Source organism: Mycothermus thermophilus (genome assembly GCF_041956435.1).
Source record: "Mycothermus thermophilus strain CBS 625.91 unplaced genomic scaffold VTJ04scaffold_2, whole genome shotgun sequence".
Lineage (NCBI taxonomy): Eukaryota > Fungi > Ascomycota > Sordariomycetes > Sordariales > Chaetomiaceae > Mycothermus > Mycothermus thermophilus.
Window position 1 is genome coordinate 3,566,552 of NW_027191428.1, and position 21,730 is coordinate 3,588,281.

Genomic DNA, 21,730 nt, shown 5'->3' on the forward strand with positions numbered 1-21,730 from the left:
TTCCTCTGGTGGTTTGTTTTGATGTGTACCTAGGGGTTTTGTTTACCTCAGGGGAGTGGTGATACGCCTGTAAATGTATGAAACTTGAAACAAGCCAAGAGATGTTGTCCCCAGCTTCGTGTTGTGGTATGTTATCGTCGCCTGTTCGGTCAGAGTACGGCTGGCGAAAGGTTGTAGCAGTAGCTGCTCTGGAATATAGCAAGTCTACGATTGACCAAGATTAAAGCAGTGCCGAGCCTTGTTTTCCTGCTCTAAGGCTACTCGAAAATCCTGACTTCTCACACAGTCATGCAAAGAAAGGAGATAATTTGAGATAAACGCATTGCCCTATTAATTACTCCGAGGTACATTCCTTGCATTTAACACACTAAGCCACAACTGAGGGGCTATAGAAGTGGTATGAAACGCATCGATCATAAAATAATGGGTATCAAAAGACATCGACTGACATAACCTTCTAGGAGCCACCCAGAGTAAGAATTCACCATCCTCCTTCTCCAATTTAATGATCCCGGACCAACCGCCCCATTCATTACCCATGAATCTCCTGTCTATATCCTTGAACGGGCTTGTCATCAAATACCGACAACAACCGGAGCCTTCTTCTTCCGTCCCTTTCCACGACCCTTGTTCCCGCCCTCGGCAGCGCTGCTCAGCGAGGCAAGCACCTCCTCTTTCCTCCGGCGCAGCTCCTCGGCCTGCTCGTCCTCGAGCGCCTTTTGGCGGGCCTCGAACTCCTCCTCGGCGCGGCGCTGCTCGGCGTAAATCGCCTCGGTCGATTCGTACTCCTGACCAGTGTGCTGCTGGTACAGCTGGATGTCCATGGCGACCTTCTTCTCGCCGACCAGCGCGGCGTTAACGCGCTGGGGGTTAACGCGCTCCTCGCGGTTGAACTTGAGCTTGATGTGCTTGCGGGTTTTCCCTTTGAACATGCGGCTGATGGTGTCGAAGTCGGTGCCGAATGCGGCGAGCGCCTTGTAGAAGAGCTCCGTCTCCTCGTCGGTCCATTGCTGGGGTTTGAGGTTGCGCCGGAGGTACGTCGCGGTCGTTGTGTGGTGGGTGAAGTCGTTTTCCTCGACCTCGACAAGCTGGTCTGCTTCCTCGCGCGCACGGGCGTGCCGATCAACCTGCAACGACCGATGGTCGAGCACGATCTGTCCGTTAACAATCTGGTATGTCTCGCCTATGGGGGCACGGGAGGTACGGCCTTCCTCGTTCTCCCCCTCCACCTGATCAGCTTCTGTGGCAGGAGTTTTCGCGGAGACACCTTCAGAAGACTGGGGGGTAGATCGTGCAGCACTGTTGGGGTCAGAAGATGCGTTGGCTGAGGCTTCACCCGCGGCAGCGCCGTCAGGGTCCTCGCCTGCTTGCAGCCGCTTCCTCTTCTCGTTGTAGCGCATCCTCTTTTCACGCTCGCGCTGCATAAGCTCGTCGTGGAGGCTGAACTTTTTTCCAATGTGCATATCCCTGGCAAGGTCGGCCATCTTGACTTTGGTGACGTCGATCTCGACATGTTCTGCATCAGGAGGTGTGGGCTGGCGTTGGTTTCGTGGAGGGCGTCGCTTCTTCTTCGGTTGTTCTCCATTTGTCTCGCCGTCTTGTTCCGCATTCCCATTGGCTTCGGCCGACACCCGTTTCCGAGTCCGTGAAGGCTTGGGAGCAGCCCGCTGTTGCCCATCTTCACCCGGTGCTGCAGGTGCAGCTTTTTTCCGCGAGCGCTTCGGTGAAGCAGTCCCAGCGCCTTGTTCGCCCGAGTCCTCGGTGTTTGTTGTGGGAGTTGTACGTTTCCTTGCTCGTTTTGGTTTGGCCGTTTGAGCTGCGGTTTCTGCAGGATGCGACGTGTCTGGCCGGGGTGCCTCGCTGGCCTCGGGAGATGCAGGAACTGCGGGTACTGTGGATGCTGGAGTTACCTGCGAAGGCTCATTTACAGGAGGTTGCTCAGCTTGAGGAGTCTCAGGTATCGGTATGGGATCTGGCGCAACAACCGAAGTCTCAGTCTCAGCAGAGCTTTTGTCAACATAGGCAGTTGATTCCGGAAGGCAAGGTGCCTCGACAGGTTTTGTCGCATCTCTGGCCTGATCGCAAGCAGAGGGCTTCGCCGCGGCTGAGTCGACTAATACTTGTTGTTGTGACGCGCTGGGCCCGTGAGGCTCTGTGGCCGGCTGGATGGGGACATGGACGGGCTCAGCTTCTGCCGATTTGCTGCTCGACGGCTCTGTAGGCTGGGTTGTGGATGTGTTATCTGTTCCTTTTGTAGACGGCACTATCAAAGTCGAAACAACGCTGGCCTTTTGTGACTGGATAGTCGAGGCCATTTCGACTTCCTTGTCTTGTACTTGTGAGGTCGTCGGGACATCCTTTTCGGCTGGGATAGAATGCGGGGCAGGGGCCGGAGGCTGTGATGACAGCTCTTGAGGAGCAGGCGTGGTGGCGGTCGAGCCATGTGTGGTTGATGGACGTTGGGAGCCCTGTGTTGGCGGTACAGGGCCTGGCCGTCGAACGGCGGCTTTCGGCTTGAAAGCAGATTTTTTGTTCAACATATTGTCGCTATGGTGTTGCCCCGCAGGTGTTGTCGATGCTTGTCAACAACCAAGGCGCAGCCGCGCATTGCCTGGTCAACTCTTGAAGAAGGGGATTTAACAGTGGAGACAATGCAAGGAGAAGCCAATGTAGACGTCTTTTTTTTTTTTTTTTCGCCGCGGCTCTGGGTTATGCTGCGGAAAAAAGCGGTTTCCAAATGGTGAATTGACATGAAACCATCGTGACGATGTGACGAAGAGAAAAGGCAGAAGTCAAAGAGTTGAAGTGGGGCTTTTCGCGCTGCTCGTGGGAGCGCGCTGAGTCGGGAGTGACGCTAACCCCAAATGGGAATAGTCCCGTGTTAGCCCGCAGCCGAAAATGACTTTCCTCTCCTCGCTCGAAGCAGCACCGAGAGCAGAAAGCAGCGCAGTGGACCAGAGAAAGGTGGATCTCTGAGTGGAGCCCTGCAACCGCGAAAGGATCCGTTCTCTCTCGTCCCTCTCTTCGTCGTTTCCCCAAAACCGAACAACGCACGTTCCTTTTCCATCGCATCACGGCCACCATCTGGCCTCTTGCCTTCATCCCATCAAATTTCTTTCATTTCCCCGCGCGCCTTGTTTATTCCACCATCGCGACGCGCGACTTTGTATTACGTTCTGGCCTTCCAGGCCGCGCTTTTTTCTCAACTTTTCCTCCTCTCTTGACTCCTTATCTCGCCCCTTGATCGCCTCCAGCTCTCGGCTCTCATTTTCGCTCTCCCCTCTCGTCGCCTCGCCCTTCTGATGCCGATTTCCACCTCACCGTCCGAGCTGCTGAGTCCTGCTGCCTTCAATCTGGGAAAGATGGAGGACAGGAAGAGACCGGCGTCGGGCGCCGTTGATGATGCCGCCCCGCCGAGCAAGCGACAGGCCGTTAATGGTGGTAGCCGGTCCAAAGACGACTCGGCTGACATGAAAGAGGAGGCGTGGATTGAGGTGAGTTGTCTGTCCTTTACGCGGTGGTCGCCACGCTATCGCGATAGCCGCATGGATTTTACCCGCGTGCTCGAGTCGTTGTCATTGCATTTCTTTCACCAGTTCCCGAAACGCAAACCACATCCTGCTCCTGGTCAGGCGGGATGCCGCCGTCGCGCCGGTTTGTCGTGGCTCGTCCCTGTACGGGCTCGGGACATCCGACGCGATGATTCATGCAGCACTTCCTTGCCTTGACCGTGGCTAATGACTGGCTTGCTGGCAACAGCATGCCCCAGCTCTCCCAGGATACTTCCTCTTTCACAACGCCCACATAATAACACCATCATTCCTCCGCTCTCTGATCGTCACCGAGTCCTAATTAGGCGACGGGTCGGCTGACTGAGCGTTAAAAGCAATATCAAAAAGGTGCGATTTACCGGCAGATGCTTGAGTACAAGCGCGAGAAGATCAACCTCGAGAGTCGCGTCCAAGAACTGGAAAAGAATTCAACCGATCACGATGACCACATCCGGATAATAGATGCTTGGGTGGTGCAGGTACGTTGCTGATGCGCATGCGCAAACCACCGGTTCCGTTGCTAATCATCTTCAGCTCCTGCAAGAAATCGAGCTTCTCGTTGATGGCGCAGTTCCTTCAGCCACTGCGGATGGTCCGTCACCAGGTTCAGCCCTCGCATTCACAGACAGTAAAGACTTCCAACGGCATCTTGCCGACAAAGGCAAGATCCTCAAGTCGAAGACTGATTCGATATTGAAGCGACTCGCCGGCGCACGCGGACCAGTCAAGCCCGAAGTAGCTGAGCTCGAGTCTCAAGTCAAAAGTCTCCTTGCCCAACAAAAAGAGCTGATGGTCAAGGTCGACCGGCTTGAGGCCCAGAACGCATCACTCTCCGAGCAGTACGATAAGGCGACACTCAAAGTCATTAAGGCGGAACGGCGACTGGATCGCGCGAGGAGTGCTCAGGTGCAGAAGCTCGAGCAGCAGGCGCTAGCAAGTTCAACATCCCACCACACTTCCAAAGATGAGAACGGCGCAGGTTCTGGCGCGAGCAGCGCCGAATATGACGCGCTGAAGCTCAAGCACCAAGAGGCTACGGCGGTCGTGGAGAAGCAGAAACAGCAGCTTGAAGCCCTGCTCGCGGAGAATAAGGCGCTGATCGAGGAAAATTCGACCCTCAGGATTAAGAAGGAAACGACGACGGATGAGGAGTACGCGCGGACAGAGCTTTTCAAGCAGTTTAAACAGCGGACCGAGGACCTCATCCAACGTATCAACCACTTGGAAGCGACCAATAAGCAGCTACGTGAGGAGGCTGAGAAGCTGCGCGGCGAGAGGACGGACTGGAAGACCAAACTTGAAGCAGAGGCTCAGGTGGCCACGCTCGAATTGGAGGACCAAATCCAGCAAAAAGACAGTGACCTCACCCGCATCCGTGCGACGAGAGATGAGCTGTTTGCGGAGGTGACGCAGCTCAGGGCCCTCCAGGAACAGGAGAGGAAGTCGCGGGAACAGCTGAAGGAGCTTGCCGACACACAAGCAGATCGCATCGCTAAGCTCGAGGCGGAGCTCGACCGGTTACGACCAACCGAGGATACGGCCATGATGGAAATGGATCCCGAAATCGAGAACCTTGGGGTCGAGGAACTGCGGCAACGGCTTCTCAAGGTGTCGAGGGAGTACGATGACCTGAACAACAAGCAACTTCCGCTGCTCGAAAAATCGTACCGGAAGTCGATGGCGCTGGCTCACAGCAAGGTCATGGATTTGCACTCGCTTGAAGAGCGCATCGCAGTGCTTACGGCCGAGAAAAGCAAGGCGGACCAGAAGTACTTTGCTGTGCGCAAGGATGCGGATATTCGGACCAACGAGATCCGGGCACTGAGGGCTCAAAACAACAAGAGCTCCGAGATCATATCGCAGCTGAAGGACGTCGAGACGCAGAACCGAGCTCTTATTGGCAACCTCGAGAAACAGATCGCCGCCCTGAAGCAGGAAATCGCGACGGCACAGTCGGAGAGGAAGCGGTTCGAGCACATCGCCAGCGACGCCAGAAGCCAGGCCGACTCATGCAAATCTCGGATCTCAAGTCTTAACGACCTGGTCAAGACCAGGGATGCGGACCTCTCGAAGTTGAAGGAGCAGTTGCTCAAGGCGGAGACAGAGCTTGAGAAAACCAAGGCAGATGTCAAGGAAATCACAAAAGACTGCCAACGGTGGAAGCTCAAGTGCCAGAGCAATTCGTCCGAGGAGGAAGAGGCGCTGAGGGTGAGTTTGTTAGCCCGGAATTTTGCATGCCGTTCAACTGCTAACTTGATCTCAGAATCTCGTCATCTGCTCAGTGTGCCGGAGCAACTTCAAAAACACCACTCTGAAGGGGTGCGGCCACGTCTTCTGCAACAATTGTGTGGATGATCGCTTGGCGAACCGCATGAGGAAGTGCCCCAGCTGCAACAAAGCGTTTGATCGGTCCGACGCCATGCCGGTACATCTCTAAGTCAACAACCTCTTTCTCTTCTCTCGTTGCGTACCTTGGGTTTACATGATGATGGACTAGGGGCAGCTCAGGCACGCTGCATGGGTGACGGTCAGACTCGGCAGAGCCGAGCTGAGCGCGCCTCACCACGAATGGCATGCATGGGTGCATGAGCGGACGTTTGTTGGATTTACTCGACTTGTAATCTAGTGATGTGAGAGTAGGCGCGCCATGACTGGTCGAATCGAGCACGTCGAGCATGGGTCTGTCGCCCAGAGACGACGCACTTTCATTTTCGCAAGCAAGTAGCGGTCCACGATGTATTGTTGTCGGAGTAGGATAATAACCAGCGTTGATGCGACCACGAATCCGCCCGTAAACCCGATATACGAGATACCTCATTGTACAACCAATACCAATGACGTCGACCGGGGTCGGCAATCATCATCATGGCTTTTTTAGCGGCGAAGTGTTGACCCATATCCAGTGCTCTCCTGTCGCGGGCCTGGATCCGAGCGGGACGGCCTCCCACTTCCCCAGCCTGAACCGCCACCATTATCTCCCCAGAACCCTCCACCCCGGCGATAGTGGTTGCTGTCGTTCATGTTGTTTTGTTGGCCCCGTCTGCCTGCCATATACCCAGCAGCCGCACCGCTCGCCACGCCGGTCCAAAACCCAGGCCTCCATCCTTCCTGACCCTGTGCTCCTCCAGTCCCCGATGACCACTTCGATCCATATCCAGGTCCGGTGCCGGGATACGGAGGCGGCGGATCATTGTCATCACCACCCCCAGGTCCCCAGCCCGGTCCCCATCCACCACCACCTCCTCCTCCCCAACCGCCTCCCCCGCCAGGTCTCCGAGCCCCATTCCCTCCTCCTCCTGCCCGTCCTCTCCCACCGTTCACACACGCCCCATACACCATCCACGCGACAACCCCGATGAACAGGGCCCAAAACACCCATCCAGCCCAATCCCCGGCCGCCCCGCTGCCCCATCTCCCCCCGTCATCATCCAGCCCGACCAGATCGGGGTACTTTTCCGCCCCGTACTCGGTCAAGCGCACCGTGTACTCGACGCCGCAGCTGCCTTTGAGCACGTACACGTCGTCGGCCGAGTCGTAGCCCTCGCAGATGACGTCGGTCCTGTCGAGCCGGAGAGAGGCGGGCAGCGAGGCGGTGCAGGCCCATTGGATGTCCTGCGAGGTGTACGAGGCGCCTTGGTTGGTGCAGCGCATGGTGCGGACGGGCCCGGCGAGGGCGCACAGGCGCGGGTGCGAGACGCAACGGAGCTGCGGGATGGGAGGGAGGCGGCGCGAGGTGGTTTTCTTGGGGTGGGTTAGGGTGATGGATTCGACCTAGGAGGTTGGGTTAGTTTGTTTTGGTTCGGAATGGCGATGGCGAAATAGTGCGAAGATAGTGACGGGCGAGGTGCCGTGTGGAGTTTTGGCAGCGATTTAAGTTCTTTTGAATAAATGAGACAGACATACCTCGGACAGCAAGATGGCATCTTTCGGCCGCCTGGCAACCACCCTGTGAGGGAGGGTTGTCAAGGTAAGAAGCGAGAGGAGTGTTGCGGAACTCAAGTCGAGCAGCATGGTAACCGTGTGTAAGGCTGTCCTCAAGAGTGGTTGATGAAATTTCCGTGGGATGAACCAGTGAGATTAACAAGCAGCAGTGATGGAGTGAATACCGGAGAGTCAAATCCGATATCAAACCACCATCCAGTGTAAATGTGGGGATGGTCGGTTCGTAGGAGATGGTCGGCTGGCCGCAAGTCGATGCCGAAATATCGTTGTGGGTAGAGGCACTCCTATAAGGAGCGAATAGAGTTTCAAGCTCCCCAAGGCGGGCAGGAAAGAGCCGTGGTTTTGCTGGCTTGGATCAACAAGTCCACCATGAAGGAAAAGACAGCTGTCAACTTCACGCCTCAGCCACGGCTTCAACTTCACTTCAGACAAGGCAACTTGCAGGGGCTCCCTGTTGCCTTGTTCGTCCAGAACAGCGTCGGGCAGTTTTCAGGCAACAACTTGGAAATGGCCGGACGAGAGAACGATGGCGAACAGAAACGGCGGGAATGTGGGGTCAAAAAGACGGGTCTTCGGTGGCAACACCGAGTCCGAGGATCATCTCGCCGCCGGTCATGGTTGGGTTTCGTCAAGCTTGAACACGTAAAACTGTATGAACAAACCAACGCTTTGTTTTCCAGAGGGGCATGTACTGTCCAAACGGACCAGCCCAGGGGGGGTTATTTCTACACCTTCAACTATCATTATTGATTTGTATGTACTTTTTACAGTATTATTCTTTCTAAGTGTACACTGTCTGTCCCAGTCACACTCCCTATGTCTTAAGGCTCATCATCTCTCCAGAGTGGGGGTTGGGTATCCCGTACATCCACTCCCAATGCGCTGTCTATCAATGCATCACCTTTACACCCAGAACGCCGACAGGAAAAGAAATCAAAATAAGAAGCCCAGGTTGCTCGCTTTTTCGCTTCTCTCAAGGCAATCACCCAGTCTTCTCCAAGCTCTGCATCTTCACCAACTCCGCATACCGACCATTCTTCTTCATCAACTCGGAATGCGTGCCCTTCTCCACCACCCGGCCTTGGTCAAACACATAAATGATATCGGCCTTCTGGATGGTGCTCAGGCGATGGGCGACCGCGATGGTTGTCCGACCCTTGGCGGCCTTGTCCAGCGCAGCTTGCACGACATGCTCGCTTTCCGAATCCAGCGCGCTCGTGGCCTCGTCGAGAAGGAGAATCTTGGGGTCGCGAATGAGCGCGCGAGCAATGGCAATGCGCTGCTTCTGCCCGCCGCTGAGGAGAGCGCCCTTGGAGCCGACAACTGTGTCGAAACCTTCAGGAAGGGACATGATGAAATCGTAGATATTGGCCTCTTGACAAGCGAAGCGGATCTGTTCCTCCGACACATTGTTCGGGGAGCCCAGCAGAATGTTCTCGCGGATGGTGCCCTGGTACAGTGTCGGCTCTTGAGAAACCAGAGCGATGTGTTTCCGGTACTCGTTGATGTTGAGGTTACTGATTTCGCGGCCGTCCACAAAGATGCCACCAGAAAGCGGGTCGTAGAAACGCTCGAGCAGGGCGATGGTGGTGGACTTGCCGCAGCCCGAAGCACCTACGAGTGCCACGTACTGGCCAGGCGAAATGCTCAAGTTGAGACCACGCAGGACCGGCTGCTCGGGCCGCGTAGGGTAGCGGAAGTGCACATCCCGGAATTCGATGGATCCGCTGATCTCGTCGACACGCTCGCCCTCGTTTGACCAGGTGTCGATGTGAGGTTTGCGGTCAAAAAGAGCCTTCAGGTCGCGCGCTGCCTCGACAGCTTTGCCCATATCCGGGGCAAAGCTGAACACGGTACCGGCCGACTGCGAGCCGAAGATGATGGACGAGAAGACGATGAAGAACTGGAACATATCGTACTCGTACTTTGCGATCAGCGTGCCGCCGTACCAGAATCCCAGGGCGAAGGCCAGAAACATGAATGACTGCGATGCGGCGTAAAGCAGGCTCGACTTGAGGACCGAGATTACGCTGATCTTCAGCTGGGCCGCCAGGGACGCCTGGTACTGATTCAAGACGTCGTCCTCACGCGTCAAGGACGCCACCGTGCGCATGGCCGTGATGGCCTCAGAGGCGTAACTGGCCGAGGTAGCGTAGGCGCGCTTTGCCCGCCGTTGATAGTGTGCGAGCATCCAGAACCGGAAGAAACCGCACCCGATGACGATGGGCATGGTAGCAATGCAGACAAGCGCAAGCTTCCAGCCTATGGCGAGCGCAACAGTGCAGGCCGCCACCAGCGTCGTAACCACCATGATAATAGTGCCCAGCGTCGATCCACTGAGGCCGGCCACATGCGTCGTTTCGGTGCTAAGGAACGAAGTCAGGGCGCCCGCAGAGTTCTCGTCGCGATCGAAGTACTCGACATCCTGGCGCAGCATGGTCCGGAATGCGCGGTCGCGAACGCGATGGATGAGCCGCTCGCTGCACCGGGCGAATGCGATCCCTTGGCACGTAAACGATATCAACATAATAATACCCGTCATCAAGTACATCAGGGACCAGAAAGAGGCGTCGTCTTGGATCTGCGGAATGGTCTGTGGAGTCACCGGTACCGACAGTGCGCTGATGAGCTTAGCAAAGAAAACAGCCTGGGTCGGGTTGCCGCCACCGCAAATAATGGAGAAGAACAGGCCGACCAACATGAGCTTCCATTCTTCCTTGTTGAAGCTGGCAATGAGCTTGATGAGCGTCCAGAGACTGTATTTGCCGTCAGCTTCCGGCTTCCGCTTCGCCAAAGCCAAGGAGCTCAGACTGCGCTGAGTCTGGGTCCTATTCAGCTTCTCAATGTGCTCGGGGTCATCCTCGGGTGCGGAAGCGACGCCTCCCTTCACGCTGTTGCGGGTTGACATCTTGCGGATCAGCTCCACCTCGTCTTCAGCTTCTTCATCCTCTTCCTCATTGACAGTGGCGATAGCTTGGGCGTTCACGAGATTAAAGTAGGCGCCGCGCTTTTCGAGGAGCTCATCGTGAGTACCCTGTTCAACGATGCGGCCATGTGACATAACGACAATGTTGTGGGCATCCTTGATGGTCGACAGGCGGTGGGCAATCGTGATGGTGGTACGTCCCGCCGAGGCAGCTTCGAGGGCAGCTTGGACCACACCCTCAGACTTGGTATCAAGGGCGCTGGTGGCCTCATCCAAAAGGAGAATCTTGGGATCCGAAACGACCGCACGGGCGATGGCAATGCGCTGCTTCTGACCACCACTGAGGAGGAAACCACGCTCACCGACGTTTGTCTCATACCCCTCAGGGAGGGCCATGATAAAATCGTGGGCGTTGGCCATCTTGGCGGCCTCGTAGATGCGTTCACGCTGTGACTCGGGGGGATCATGCTCCCAAGACGTGCCAATGAGACCGTGGCGGATGTTCTCGTAGATTGTGGTGCTGAAAAGGGTGGGTTCCTGCGAGACGAGCGAAATCTGTTGGCGCAACCAGCGGAGGTTCAATGTGGAGATGTCGACGTCGTCCAAGTAGATGGTGCCTTCCACCGGGGAGTAAAACCGCTCGACGAGGCCAATGATCGTCGACTTGCCACTGCCTGAAGCGCCAACCAAAGCGGTTGTCTTGCCAGCGGGCACAGTCAGGGAGACATTGTGCATGACAGTGACCTCTGGGCGCGAGGGATAGATGTGCGTGACGTTCTCCAAGCGGATGGTACCCTCGACGTGCTCCAGCTTGCGGCCTCCCTCCTCAGTTGGGTCGATGGGCGACTTGCGATCAATAGTGTTGTAGATCTTGGCGGCAGCACCAAGGGCGGTGGTGAAAGCCTGCATGTTGGGGGCAACGTTGCTGATATTGAAAGCTCCAATCATGACGCTCATCATGACAGTGAGCATCCTGCTGAGGGTGGTCTCACCGTCGACCAAGAAGCGCGAGCCCTGCCAGAATGCGAGACCGTAGTTGAGATAAATAATCGTCATCATACCGGCAACCATGATGCCCAGAACACTCTTGAGCTTGAAGCCCCAGCCCTCGGCGCGGGTGAGGTGGACATCGTATTGCTTGGCCAGGCGGTCCTGGGTGCCGAAAGCGACGGCGTTGCGGATGCTACTAATGACTTCCTCAGCAACGGAACCACCCTCGGCGTACGCAGCGATGTTGAGTCTCGAGAAGCGGACAATGAAGCGCGAGCCGCTGCCCATGCACAACATAAGCGCGACGACAGTGCTCATCAAAATGAGGGTCAGCTTCCAGAAGGTGGCAAAACCAATCACGAAGGCTGCAACGAAGGTGGCGATGGCGGAAAGGGTCAACGCAACCTTTTCCGAGATGCCCTCTTGGATAAGGTTCGTGTCGGCGGTGATTCGAGTAGTGACCTCGCCCGCACCGAGCTTGTCGAAAAAGCCGATGTTTTGGCGCACGCAGCTCGCGAGGTAGTGTTCGCGAATCTTGCTGGTGATATGCTCGCCCGTGTAGATGAAGCCGACGGTGGCGACGTAAGCAGTGACGAACTCGCCGATGGCAAGGTAGACGAAATAAAGCACCAGCTTGTTGAGTTCACTGGTGAAATCGTCGTAGGTCATTTTCTTGGTACCAGGGGGTAAGAGTTCCTCGGGGGTGAAGTAATTCTGGAATGTGCCCTGGAGATTGCCAAAGATGACGGTCATGAGAGGAAGCACGGCACCCGAAATGATGGCACAGATGGCTGCGACGGCCATGATGAGCAGATCGTTCCGCGACGCATAGCGGTACAGGGTGGCAGCGCCAACGCGAACTTGGGGGGTATAGACTTGGTCACGCAGGATTTTGGCCTGGTGATCGGGGAGGTGAGCGAAGGGATCTGGGGTCACCGTGGTGCTGCTAGAGACATCGGTGTCGCGTCGCTTGGGTTCCTTCCCCTTCCCCGTCTCCTTGGAGTCAGCAACACCATTTTCGTTCACAGGTTCTTGCTTATTGGCGACCTGTGTCTCGGAATCGTTTTGATTAAGATCCGAGGCCGAGCTATGTCCGTGGGATGACGGATGTGAGGCGGGAGTGGTGGATGTGGCGGCGGGTGTCGGCGCCGCAGCCTTCTCTGAGCTCGGATCCGGCGCCATGATGGCCGATAAGGTTGATCCCTAAGATCGGACGACTGGGAATGCGGGTGACGAAGAGTTCGGACGATGGACCCGACGTCGTGGGACAGCCCCGAGTCGGGCTAAAATATTTGTTGCCGATTTCTCTGATGCTCAGATATTGTCGCGTCTTCCCCTCGTAAGACAGGCGTCTGGCTTGACGTCACGCTATGGATTTCATCGGCGAGGCTGGAATCCAGGGGCAGGGGCGCCTGAAATGTGACGTGTGGATGGGGATAAAGGGGAGTGTGGAAATCAATCGCTGTCAATCCGGCTCAGTGATGAGCTGTTGGAGTTAGGTCCCCAAGCAAAGACGACAAACAATAATTGCGAAAGGCGGAAGGGACAGAAAACAGAAGATCTGCCGAGCAGGATACTCGCACATTAGAAATACCCGTAGGCCGGCGATAGTTACGTAGGACCCGGATGCAAGCGAAAGCGAGGGTCGGTGGACGGGCAACTCTTAGGGTCCGATGTGCAACCTGGGGGTGGCCATTCCCCGTTGATGCTAGTCGGGGCTCCGTAGCGGGGGACCATGTGGGTGGGAGGGAAAACGGAATGGATGCAAGCGTGGGCAGGAACAGGCAGGACCAACAGGCTGGAAGACTGAACGAACGGCCTGGAAGCCCCACCCCACCAGCGTTGCTTCTCTTCCTTCCTTCCTTGTTCACGTTGTTCTTTCTTTGGTGTTGGTGTCACTCGGCCGAATTTGGCAAGGCTCGGATGGATGCGAGTGCCCTGTCCGTTTCCTCGCTTCTTTGGCCCGTTTTTTGTCAACCCCTAGCCAATTCCATGCGCCTTCGCCGTTTGGACTCGCAACCATGAACGCTGTTGGGACGCCACTTGCAGATCTGGTGGCTGGCTTGCAGCATGTCTTGAGGAAGTGTACATAGGTAGGCGTCCAGATGATTCACACTTTGATGCATGGCTTTTCTGCTCTACAACGCTCGTCATCCATCTGCAAGGCCAGATGCAGCGAAACCCCGTATCCTTGGCCCGATCTCCACCCGCAAATTACCCATCTCCGTCAGCCCATGCCGGATCCAGAGAGAAGCCGGCCCGCTGTGACCTCGGCCACCAAGTTGGAAACCCTTCCGAGCAACCAGATCATCTCGAAGATCTCTGTGGGGGTCAATCTGGAAATTTTTGCTGACAAACCAACAGACGATGGGCGCGGTGAGCAACCTCTACAACACCACCAATATCACTTGAACAACCAAGAGTCTTGTGACATCAAAAACCGCTGACAATGGTGGAGACGCGTCATGACAGTGGTCCGTGTCATCAGGACTCATTGAACAGCGATGCGCTTTCCAGCGGGGGGCTCAAGTACCTAGTAAGTAAACCCTGTGTTCCCACGACACTGGATCAACCAGGCTAACTGAGCGATGGCGCACACCACTATCTGCCGTGTAACCACAGCCTCGCCGATTGCCGTCGCAAGTTGGAGATGTATGCCTTGCCGTCTGGTCTGTAAGAGGGCCAATCGGGAGGGAACATCTCTCTCGTGCGAATTGATGCTTTACAGCAACTTCCAGGTTCAAAGAACCAGCAATTGATGTCAAAATCGGGCACCATGTTCGCCGTGGACAGACAGGACGTCAAACACCAACGCCACACCTCGGCTATCGATAAGATGCCGTGGTTGGGTCCTTGGCAATGGGGCCATCCGTCCCAGGGGCACGGAGAGATGCGGCTCTTCCCTTGGCTTTTCTTGGGAACCTTGGGGCACTCTCCTCGGTCCTTCGTTGTACCACAGGAGACTTGGACGTATGTACATACGTCATGCTTGAAAACGGTGCGCCCACAATGCACCCCTCTCCTGATTCTTCACAGGCAGATCCGAGTATGCGAGAGGAAACCGGACACGGCTCCTGAGCAAAAAGGCGAGGAAGTACGGAGCAGCCGAGAAGAGTCATTGGCAAAGGGCAAGAATGTCAATGGCATTTTGCCGCCAACACTGTCCTGTGACCCTATCGGCGCCTTGCAAGCCCCGACTTCCGACCTCTTGCAGAACAAACACCGACCATCTGAGTCACTCTCGTTCCCACGATTCCAGGTCCCGGGCCTAATTTCGGTAGTCAGGGCGCTCCGAGACTCCAGTGGGCCTCTCCATTGGATGCTCATAGTGAGTTACCCCTTGATATTGTGCAAAGCTCACCCATTTGCAGATATCCCATCGCTGGAATCATGTCCAGGTCGTCATCCTGATCAGCGGACACCTCAGTAGGTAGCTACCTACTTACGAGTAGTACCTCCAAGGTCGAGGTGAGATGAAATTGGTGTTCGTACTTCAGACATAACCCTAACCCGGGCAGTTTTCAGAGATTCTGGACGTTGTGTCCTGTCTTTAAATTTGAATACATTGCCAAGAATAAGCACTTCATGTTTTTGCTACCTGGTGCTTCAAATACCGTACTCCATTAAATTCTTCCATAGGATGTGCTGAGATGTGCAATCTCCATACACCTCACCCATGATCCAAATTCATCGAACCTGAAATGTGCCGGTGGGCCCGGGGCCGTTCAACCCCACACACGGGAGCGGGGCCGGTGCGACACCGCCCAAAATTTCCGTGGCAGAAAAAAATCCCCAGCCAACACTCTGCAGCTAAGCGGTGATCCAACCACAACGACACCATCCTACACATTCTGTTGACAAGACGATTCGATCTTGTCATCCTGGAGTCCAATTGACATTACAATCCCGATTCCTAAGACTTTCTAAAGCTTCGCCGAAGCCAGATACACCTCGCTCCCAACCAGAAACTAAACCACCGACACCATGCCCAAGTCAAAACGAGCCAGAGTCTACCACCTCACCCAAGTGACGAAGAAGGGTCGCGAGCAAAAGGACAAGCTTTTCGCCAACATTCGCGAGTGCATTCCCCAGTACCAGCACTGCTTCGTCTTTAGCGTCGACAATATGCGCAATAACTATCTTAAAGATGTGCGCCACGAGTTGTCGGATTGCCGGTACGTCCCCAGACATTGGCATCGCATCCACGACTTGCGCAAAGCGACCATGAGCCCAGGTCCCAAACAACTTTTCAAAACTGACACCCGTCTTTTCTACAGCATCTTCTTTGGCAAGACCAAACTCACCGCCCGCGCTCTCGGCACCACCCCGGAGGAAGCCCAAGCCGACGGCCTGCACGAGCTCACCAAGTACCTCTCGGGCTCCGTGGGCCTCATCTTCACCAACCGTCCCCCGCAAGAGCTGATCGACTACTTCGCCAACCTCACCCAAGTCGACTTTGCGCGCGCCGGCGCCGTCGCGCCCCGCGACTTCATCGTGCCGCCCGGCCAGGTCTTCTCCACGGGCGGCGAGGTCCCCGCCGAGCACGACGTGCCCGTCTCGCACACCCTAGAGCCCGAGCTGCGCCGCCTGGGCATGCCGACGCGCATGGTCAAGGGCAAGGTGCACCTCGAATGCGCCGAGCCGGGCTACGTGGTGTGTCGCGAAGGCGACGTACTGGACGCCCGGCAGACGAGGCTCCTCAAGCTTTTCAGTGTCTGCATGAGCGAGTTCCGTGTCGCGCTGCTGGCATATTGGAGCTCGGGGAGCGGCGAGGTGACGGAGCTGGAGGCGTGGAAGGAGAGGAAGGAGCAGCTGCGCCAGATGCGGGAGCAGCAGGTGAAGCAGATGCAGAAGGCTGCTGAGGGAAGGGGACAGAAGGACGGGGAGGCGATGGAGGAGGATGATGAGGACGAGGAGAGTGATTAAGAAACAGACGACAAAAGATGACATACTTGTTTGTTTGGGTTTCGCTGTGCATATAGGGAGGGGTATTTTGCATGATACCATAGCTACAGGTACCAGGTACTACTGCTCTGGGCTGGGTTTGATTTTTGTTATTGGCGTTTCTTTGGGTCGGCGGAAAACAGAGAAACAGAATACATCCCACAATGAACCACTGACGTTCATGTCATTGATCTTCGACCTGGAGGTGATTCGCAAGTTTGACAATGACTTCAGAGATCAACAAGTGGACATGAAAGAATTAGAAAATAACACAAGAGTCTCCAAGTCCTACCAGGGGCCTCATTGTCGACGTACGACAATATGTGAATGAGAATGCACTGTTTACATTCAAGATGTACAACACAAAGGTCTTGAGAGGGCTGAGGACTGCCATCCATTTTGTTGACCCGTTGACTTCCAGGTTCCCAGACGAACACAAAGGGCAGAAAGGAAGTAAAAGTTAAAAGAAAATCGTTATCCCTTACCTCTAGCCTTACCTCTCCCATCTGCCGGCTTTCACCTCTCCTTCTCGTTGGTTGCTCATCACACCCCATTACCTTCGTGAATCTGACATTCGAAGCTCATCGTCATCCCCTGAAAGGGGAGAAGGGTCATGAACGCTATTACCTATGACCATTTCATCCCCTCATTGTGGCTATCTCTCCGAGGTCGTATCTGTATCTTAATTCTCACCTTTCCGATCCCTATAACCCGTTTCCTTTTTCTCGCATTTTCTTCTCACACTCTTACCTGGTGCCAGAACCAACACAAGCAACGTGAAACCAAAACAACGGGTGAATAAATACACGACAAAAGCAAGGTTACCTTCCAGTGGCTTTAGATGTCTCGTCTCTCCAGCCTCCCTCCATGGAGGGGAAGCATGTCGACTTTTCGTCAGGCCGGCCTTTTTGGCGAGCCAGGGCCGGAACCGATTGGCGCCTTTGCGGCGCAACGATGGCCGCCGAGGGGTCGACTGCTGGCCGGATGACTTTGACGAGGGATCGCCGAAAAGAAAAGAAAAGAAGAGAAATACAGTACCACCTGGGCGGAAGCGGGCCTGAGCGGCCCAGGCTTACCCTCACAATTGTCCAGGGGGGACGGACGGAAAAAATTAAGTGTCGTCTGGGAAAATACTCTGACAGGGAACAAATACTAAACCGATACAAGAATACCCACCACACAGTACAGATCAACACCACACGCACACGCAGGTGGGCAGCGTGGCGCGTGGCGGCCGAAGCTCTCTCGGCGAGCGACTAGTAGCGGCGCAGCTTCCGCGGGTCTTCGTAGCTGCCTTCATACCCGCGCTTGCGAGATTCCTCGTGGTCGCGGGGACGATCATAATCCCGGCCGCCACCATACCCACCATTTTCCCTGCCCTCGCGTGGGCGGATGGGCTCCATGTTGCTGCCCGTCTGGCGCGGGGTACGGTCGCGGTCGCGGTCGCGGTCGCGGTAGCTCCTGTCTTCGTAACGGTCGCGGCCATACCCACCACGGTCTTCGCGCCGGCCATCACGTCCATCGCGCGTGTCACGGTTGTCGCGTCCATCCCGGCCATCACGGCTACCGAAACCACCTCCTGGACCAGTGGGCGCACCAGGTGGGCCTCCAGAACCACGATCCCGTCCTCCAAAACCGCGATCACCACCAGGCGGGCCGCCCCTGTATCCTCCACCACGGTCACCGAAGCCACCGCCACCACCTCCGCCCCGGAAGCCTCGATCACGGGCGCGGAATCCGCCTCCAAAGCCGCCACGGAATCCACCAAACCCACCAGGACCCATGTGCCTGGGCGGGGCAGCCTTGGTGTATCCACGGCCGCCCAGGCCACCACCGAGGCGCATTGGCTTCCAGCCCTTAACCGTTCTGCCACGCTCGACATCAACTTTGATGCGGCGGCCCTTGATGAGGATGCCATCACAAGCTTCCAAAGCAGCTAAATTGCGAGTGCGCAAGATGCGCACTTGTTAGTCACGCCTTACCCATGAAGAAGTAGTCTGTCACTCGTTGAGTGGGGAGAAAGGATATCCAAAATCGGGAACAGGACTGGCAAGCTTGAGGGCCATGGCATGTCCTGGGGTGAAGGTGATGGATTCCGAGCAAGCGACTGGCATGACAGGATCAAGTCAATGGGGAAGTCATTACCTCTCATATCCTTCTCGCGCTCAAACACGATGAAGGCATAGCCACGATGGGGCTTGATTTTCTTGTTCGGCTTCTCGTGCGCATGGGTGTCACGAATAAGACGAATCTGTTTGGGTTAGCAACTTCTTTCCGGACGAGCGTTTGTGGTAGTGGAGAGGTGAAGGAGGAGGAAGCATACCCGCTCAATGGGCCCGTAACGGCCAAACTCGCGCTCGAGGTCCTTTTCGTCGGCTTCATAACTGAGCCGGGCAACGATGAGAGTTTTGAAGGGATCGCCACGGATGTTTGGATCATTGTGAGGGTTAACTGTTGAATAAGTTGTCAGTACACTGTTGGGATTAGGCACACAGACCAAGGTGAGGGTTCGCCGACGAAGGAAAAACGTACAGTTCTTGGGGCCCTCCTCAAGGAGCTTCTTAATCTTCTCGGCCTTCTCGCGTTGCTTGCGATCGCGAGCCTCGAGCCAGCTCTCTGTCGGGTGGTACTCATACTCGCGCTCATACTCTGCCATGGCAGGGAGGAACTGGGCGAGGCCATCGATGGGGACGGTCCGCCGCTGCTCGGGCGGATGGTCGATCGGGGGCAAGTAGCGAAGGGGCGGGCGCGGCGCAAAGAGCGCCAGCAAGTTAGGTGGAAGACGGTCCGTCATGATGGATGGGCCGTTGATAGAATCAGAATTGTTGGTGATGTTGAGGCTCAGATGGCCGTTTGCAGGGGTGGTCGGTCGAGCGTCGCGGTCGGTCGCGCTCAAATTGAGATGACGAAAATTGATCGCAAGCTTCGAAATCGAGTCGGGTGCCAAATCCAGATAATCCACAGAGCTCCGTTGAAGCCTGATCGCGTCGCGATTTGCGCGCGCGATGGAGGCGATGTCGGCGTGGATGCTGAGTTGGGAGAGCCGAGCAAGCAGAAAGGCAACTTTCACGTCAAGTTGCTCGTCTTGGGAAGCGCTTGGCTTGCTGGCTGCGGCAGGAACGCCCACCGCCTGGTCCGTGCGTTGTGCCTGATCCTATCAGCGACGCTCCTTACTCGTGGTACGTACTCTCACGGTGTTGAGCATATTTCTCGCACGGTGAGCTGGTGCCAAACCAAATAACACCCTCCGAGATGGGCTTTCTTACCATGTTGCTATCCTGGAAATCCACGTCGAAACCTTGATGCAGTGCCATTTTTCCTAGAGGTACAGTTTGGAGTCCGTCAACGACCCTTTTCGACCAGTGTTGTGGCGCAGAAAAGTAAAAAATTCGAAGGCATATTCACGTGACTTGGTGTTTTGTGGTGGAAGTCCCACAGTGCGGCTGGTGCGCAGAGCCGTGCCAAGAGCAGTTGTTCCCCGAGCTGGCCATGACCAATCATGGCAGTGCAGCCCCACTTATTTTCTGCCATGTTTGAACCGGGCCGAGATCCATTTTCTGATGGTTTGTGTCCCGCAACGAACCTCCAGATCATGTTTTGGGGACGACGCCGACGACGATGACGGTCAGGGCGATACAAAAGATCTCTGTCGCCAGGGTATGAAGCGCTATTTTCCCAACACGCATTCGGGCCAGCGCTAACAGAGCTCCAGAATGGCGTCGGAGCCTTCATCTTGCAATGCAAAAAGATGGATTTTCACTACTGCGACTGGGCTGGTAGCTCCCGGGGCATGAAGTCCGTTTTCTCCTGTTCTCCCTCTCTTCCAGCCTGTGCATGTACTTACCTAGGCCGTCTCCCACTTCTAGCGGCTTCATCAAGTCCCTCCTCCCCAAGTTCGCTGCGGCCAACCCGCAGATCGAGTTCACCGTTTCTCCCCGCCCGTCCCAGCACCCAGTCATCATCGCCCACTACATCAATGGCCGTGAGAAGGCTATCTGCGTGCGCAACATGGAGCCCTTTGAGATCCTCAAGAAGGCTGAGCTCCTGCGCGACGCCAGCGGCGAGAAGCTCCGCCGTGTCACCAAGCCCGTCTCAAGTATCAACGAGTCCGTCAGAGGCATCTGGTCTCCGTACCACGGCGAGGGTATGCGGGTTTAAAGCGGGGGTTGAGACTAGGAGGTCTGAAATGTACATTGGGGTGGAATCTTGTAACATTATGACCATGCACAATCATGATGAGTTGCCGCGCGGGAGGAGAGTCAAGGTGTGGTGTACATGTATATTGCATTTCCCTGGTATGGGTGACAAGGAGAAGGAGATCACTGTAGCCAGGGGTTGGTTGAATAGACTATGGATTTTTTCCCTTTCTGGTTCATACTATCCTATCCGCCATTCCCACCCCGGCCGTCACCAGTTTACTGGTTGGAGTTGATAATGTCAACAAACTCGGGCTTCAAGCTAGCGCCGCCAACCAGGAAGCCGTCAATATCCTTCTCCTTGGCGAGGTCCTTGCAGTTCTTGCCATTGACACTGCCACCGTACAGGATGCGGGTCTCCTCCGCAACCTCCTCGCTGACGTTGGCGCGCAACCACTTGCGGATGGCCTCGTGGACCTCCTGGGCCTGCTGGACGGTGGCGACCTTGCCGGTGCCGATGGCCCAGATGGGCTCGTAGGCAATAACAACGCTCTTCCAGTCGGCCGGGGTGAGCTGAGCGGCGAGGGCGGCGAGCTGGCGCTCAATAACGGCGATGGTCTCGCCGGCCTCGCGCTCGGCGAGCGACTCGCCACAGCACCAGATGGCGCTCACGCCGCCGTCAATGGCGAACTTGGTCTTGGAAGCCACCACCTCGTCCGTCTCGCCCAGCAGCGTACGCCTCTCCGAGTGGCCCAGGATGGTCCAGTGCACGCCCAGGTCCTTGAGCTGCGACACGCTGATCTCGCCGGTGAAGGCGCCGTTGGGCTTGTTATAGACGTTCTGCGCAGCCACCTCGACGCCGGGCTTGGTGAGCTCTTCGCGCGCGAGCTGGAGATAGAGCGCCGGAGGGGCGATGACAACCTCTGTCCGGAAGCAAATGTATTAGAAACGGTCTTTTCGCGTAATATTCTTCCCGAGGATGACGTACCAACATTGGGATCCAGCTGGGCCTCGTTGAGGTTCTTGACAATCCCCTTGATGGACTCTTTGGTCCCGTTCCTATGGTCCGATCAGCATCCGGCCGTGGCTCCGACGCGGGGTTTTGTGAGGATCCGGGCAGGGTTCATGGCGGGGTAAAAAAACAAGTCGCCTACATCTTGAAGTTGCCGCCGACAAAGAACTTGCGAGTCATGGTGGGCAGTGTGATTTTGGGTATATAGTACGGTTCTGAATGTATGAAT

The 21,730-nt window shown here is 56.0% G+C and overlaps 11 protein-coding genes across 11 annotated transcripts; 5 read left to right on the forward strand and 6 right to left on the reverse strand.

Moving 5' to 3' along the window:
• Positions 1–575: 575 nt before the first annotated feature.
• On the reverse strand, positions 576–2,315 carry VTJ04DRAFT_3470 (uncharacterized protein; the record flags this gene model as incomplete). Its single annotated transcript, XM_069361374.1, has 1 exon — positions 576–2,315. The coding sequence occupies one exon, from the start codon at positions 2,313–2,315 to the stop codon at positions 576–578; it is 1,740 nt and encodes a 579-aa protein (XP_069221991.1).
• Positions 2,316–3,302: 987 nt separating this feature from the next.
• On the forward strand, positions 3,303–5,988 carry VTJ04DRAFT_3471 (uncharacterized protein; the record flags this gene model as incomplete). Its single annotated transcript, XM_069361375.1, has 4 exons — positions 3,303–3,494; positions 3,887–4,030; positions 4,086–5,759; positions 5,815–5,988. The coding sequence occupies 4 exons, from the start codon at positions 3,303–3,305 to the stop codon at positions 5,986–5,988; spliced, it is 2,184 nt and encodes a 727-aa protein (XP_069221992.1).
• A 67-nt stretch (positions 5,989–6,055) lies between these two features.
• VTJ04DRAFT_3472 (uncharacterized protein) lies at positions 6,056–6,369 on the reverse strand (the record flags this gene model as incomplete). The annotated part of the gene is made up of 2 exons (XM_069361376.1): positions 6,056–6,064; positions 6,115–6,369. 2 exons carry the CDS (start codon positions 6,367–6,369, stop codon positions 6,056–6,058), a joined length of 264 nt encoding a protein of 87 aa, XP_069221993.1.
• Positions 6,370–6,425: 56 nt separating this feature from the next.
• VTJ04DRAFT_3473 (uncharacterized protein) lies at positions 6,426–7,562 on the reverse strand (the record flags this gene model as incomplete). Its single annotated transcript, XM_069361377.1, has 2 exons — positions 6,426–7,322; positions 7,455–7,562. 2 exons carry the CDS (start codon positions 7,560–7,562, stop codon positions 6,426–6,428), a joined length of 1,005 nt encoding a protein of 334 aa, XP_069221994.1.
• Positions 7,563–7,862: 300 nt separating this feature from the next.
• VTJ04DRAFT_3474 (uncharacterized protein) lies at positions 7,863–8,435 on the forward strand (the record flags this gene model as incomplete). Its single annotated transcript, XM_069361378.1, has 2 exons — positions 7,863–8,043; positions 8,320–8,435. 2 exons carry the CDS (start codon positions 7,863–7,865, stop codon positions 8,433–8,435), a joined length of 297 nt encoding a protein of 98 aa, XP_069221995.1.
• A 40-nt stretch (positions 8,436–8,475) lies between these two features.
• VTJ04DRAFT_3475 (uncharacterized protein) lies at positions 8,476–12,591 on the reverse strand (the record flags this gene model as incomplete). The annotated part of the gene is made up of 1 exon (XM_069361379.1): positions 8,476–12,591. The coding sequence occupies one exon, from the start codon at positions 12,589–12,591 to the stop codon at positions 8,476–8,478; it is 4,116 nt and encodes a 1,371-aa protein (XP_069221996.1).
• Positions 12,592–13,776: 1,185 nt separating this feature from the next.
• VTJ04DRAFT_3476 (uncharacterized protein) lies at positions 13,777–14,839 on the forward strand (the record flags this gene model as incomplete). The annotated part of the gene is made up of 6 exons (XM_069361380.1): positions 13,777–13,785; positions 13,882–13,945; positions 14,032–14,061; positions 14,148–14,379; positions 14,446–14,711; positions 14,781–14,839. The coding sequence occupies 6 exons, from the start codon at positions 13,777–13,779 to the stop codon at positions 14,837–14,839; spliced, it is 660 nt and encodes a 219-aa protein (XP_069221997.1).
• A 554-nt stretch (positions 14,840–15,393) lies between these two features.
• Positions 15,394–16,335, forward strand: VTJ04DRAFT_3477 (uncharacterized protein; the record flags this gene model as incomplete). The annotated part of the gene is made up of 2 exons (XM_069361381.1): positions 15,394–15,584; positions 15,687–16,335. 2 exons carry the CDS (start codon positions 15,394–15,396, stop codon positions 16,333–16,335), a joined length of 840 nt encoding a protein of 279 aa, XP_069221998.1.
• Positions 16,336–17,609: 1,274 nt separating this feature from the next.
• VTJ04DRAFT_3478 (uncharacterized protein) lies at positions 17,610–19,667 on the reverse strand (the record flags this gene model as incomplete). The annotated part of the gene is made up of 5 exons (XM_069361382.1): positions 17,610–18,289; positions 18,499–18,604; positions 18,677–18,804; positions 18,886–19,501; positions 19,620–19,667. 5 exons carry the CDS (start codon positions 19,665–19,667, stop codon positions 17,610–17,612), a joined length of 1,578 nt encoding a protein of 525 aa, XP_069221999.1.
• Positions 19,668–19,971: 304 nt separating this feature from the next.
• VTJ04DRAFT_3479 (mitochondrial 54S ribosomal protein mL43) lies at positions 19,972–20,511 on the forward strand (the record flags this gene model as incomplete). Its single annotated transcript, XM_069361383.1, has 3 exons — positions 19,972–20,010; positions 20,066–20,148; positions 20,220–20,511. 3 exons carry the CDS (start codon positions 19,972–19,974, stop codon positions 20,509–20,511), a joined length of 414 nt encoding a protein of 137 aa, XP_069222000.1.
• Positions 20,512–20,768: 257 nt separating this feature from the next.
• VTJ04DRAFT_3480 (uncharacterized protein) lies at positions 20,769–21,681 on the reverse strand (the record flags this gene model as incomplete). The annotated part of the gene is made up of 3 exons (XM_069361385.1): positions 20,769–21,412; positions 21,478–21,548; positions 21,644–21,681. 3 exons carry the CDS (start codon positions 21,679–21,681, stop codon positions 20,769–20,771), a joined length of 753 nt encoding a protein of 250 aa, XP_069222001.1.
• Positions 21,682–21,730: the final 49 nt, after the last annotated feature.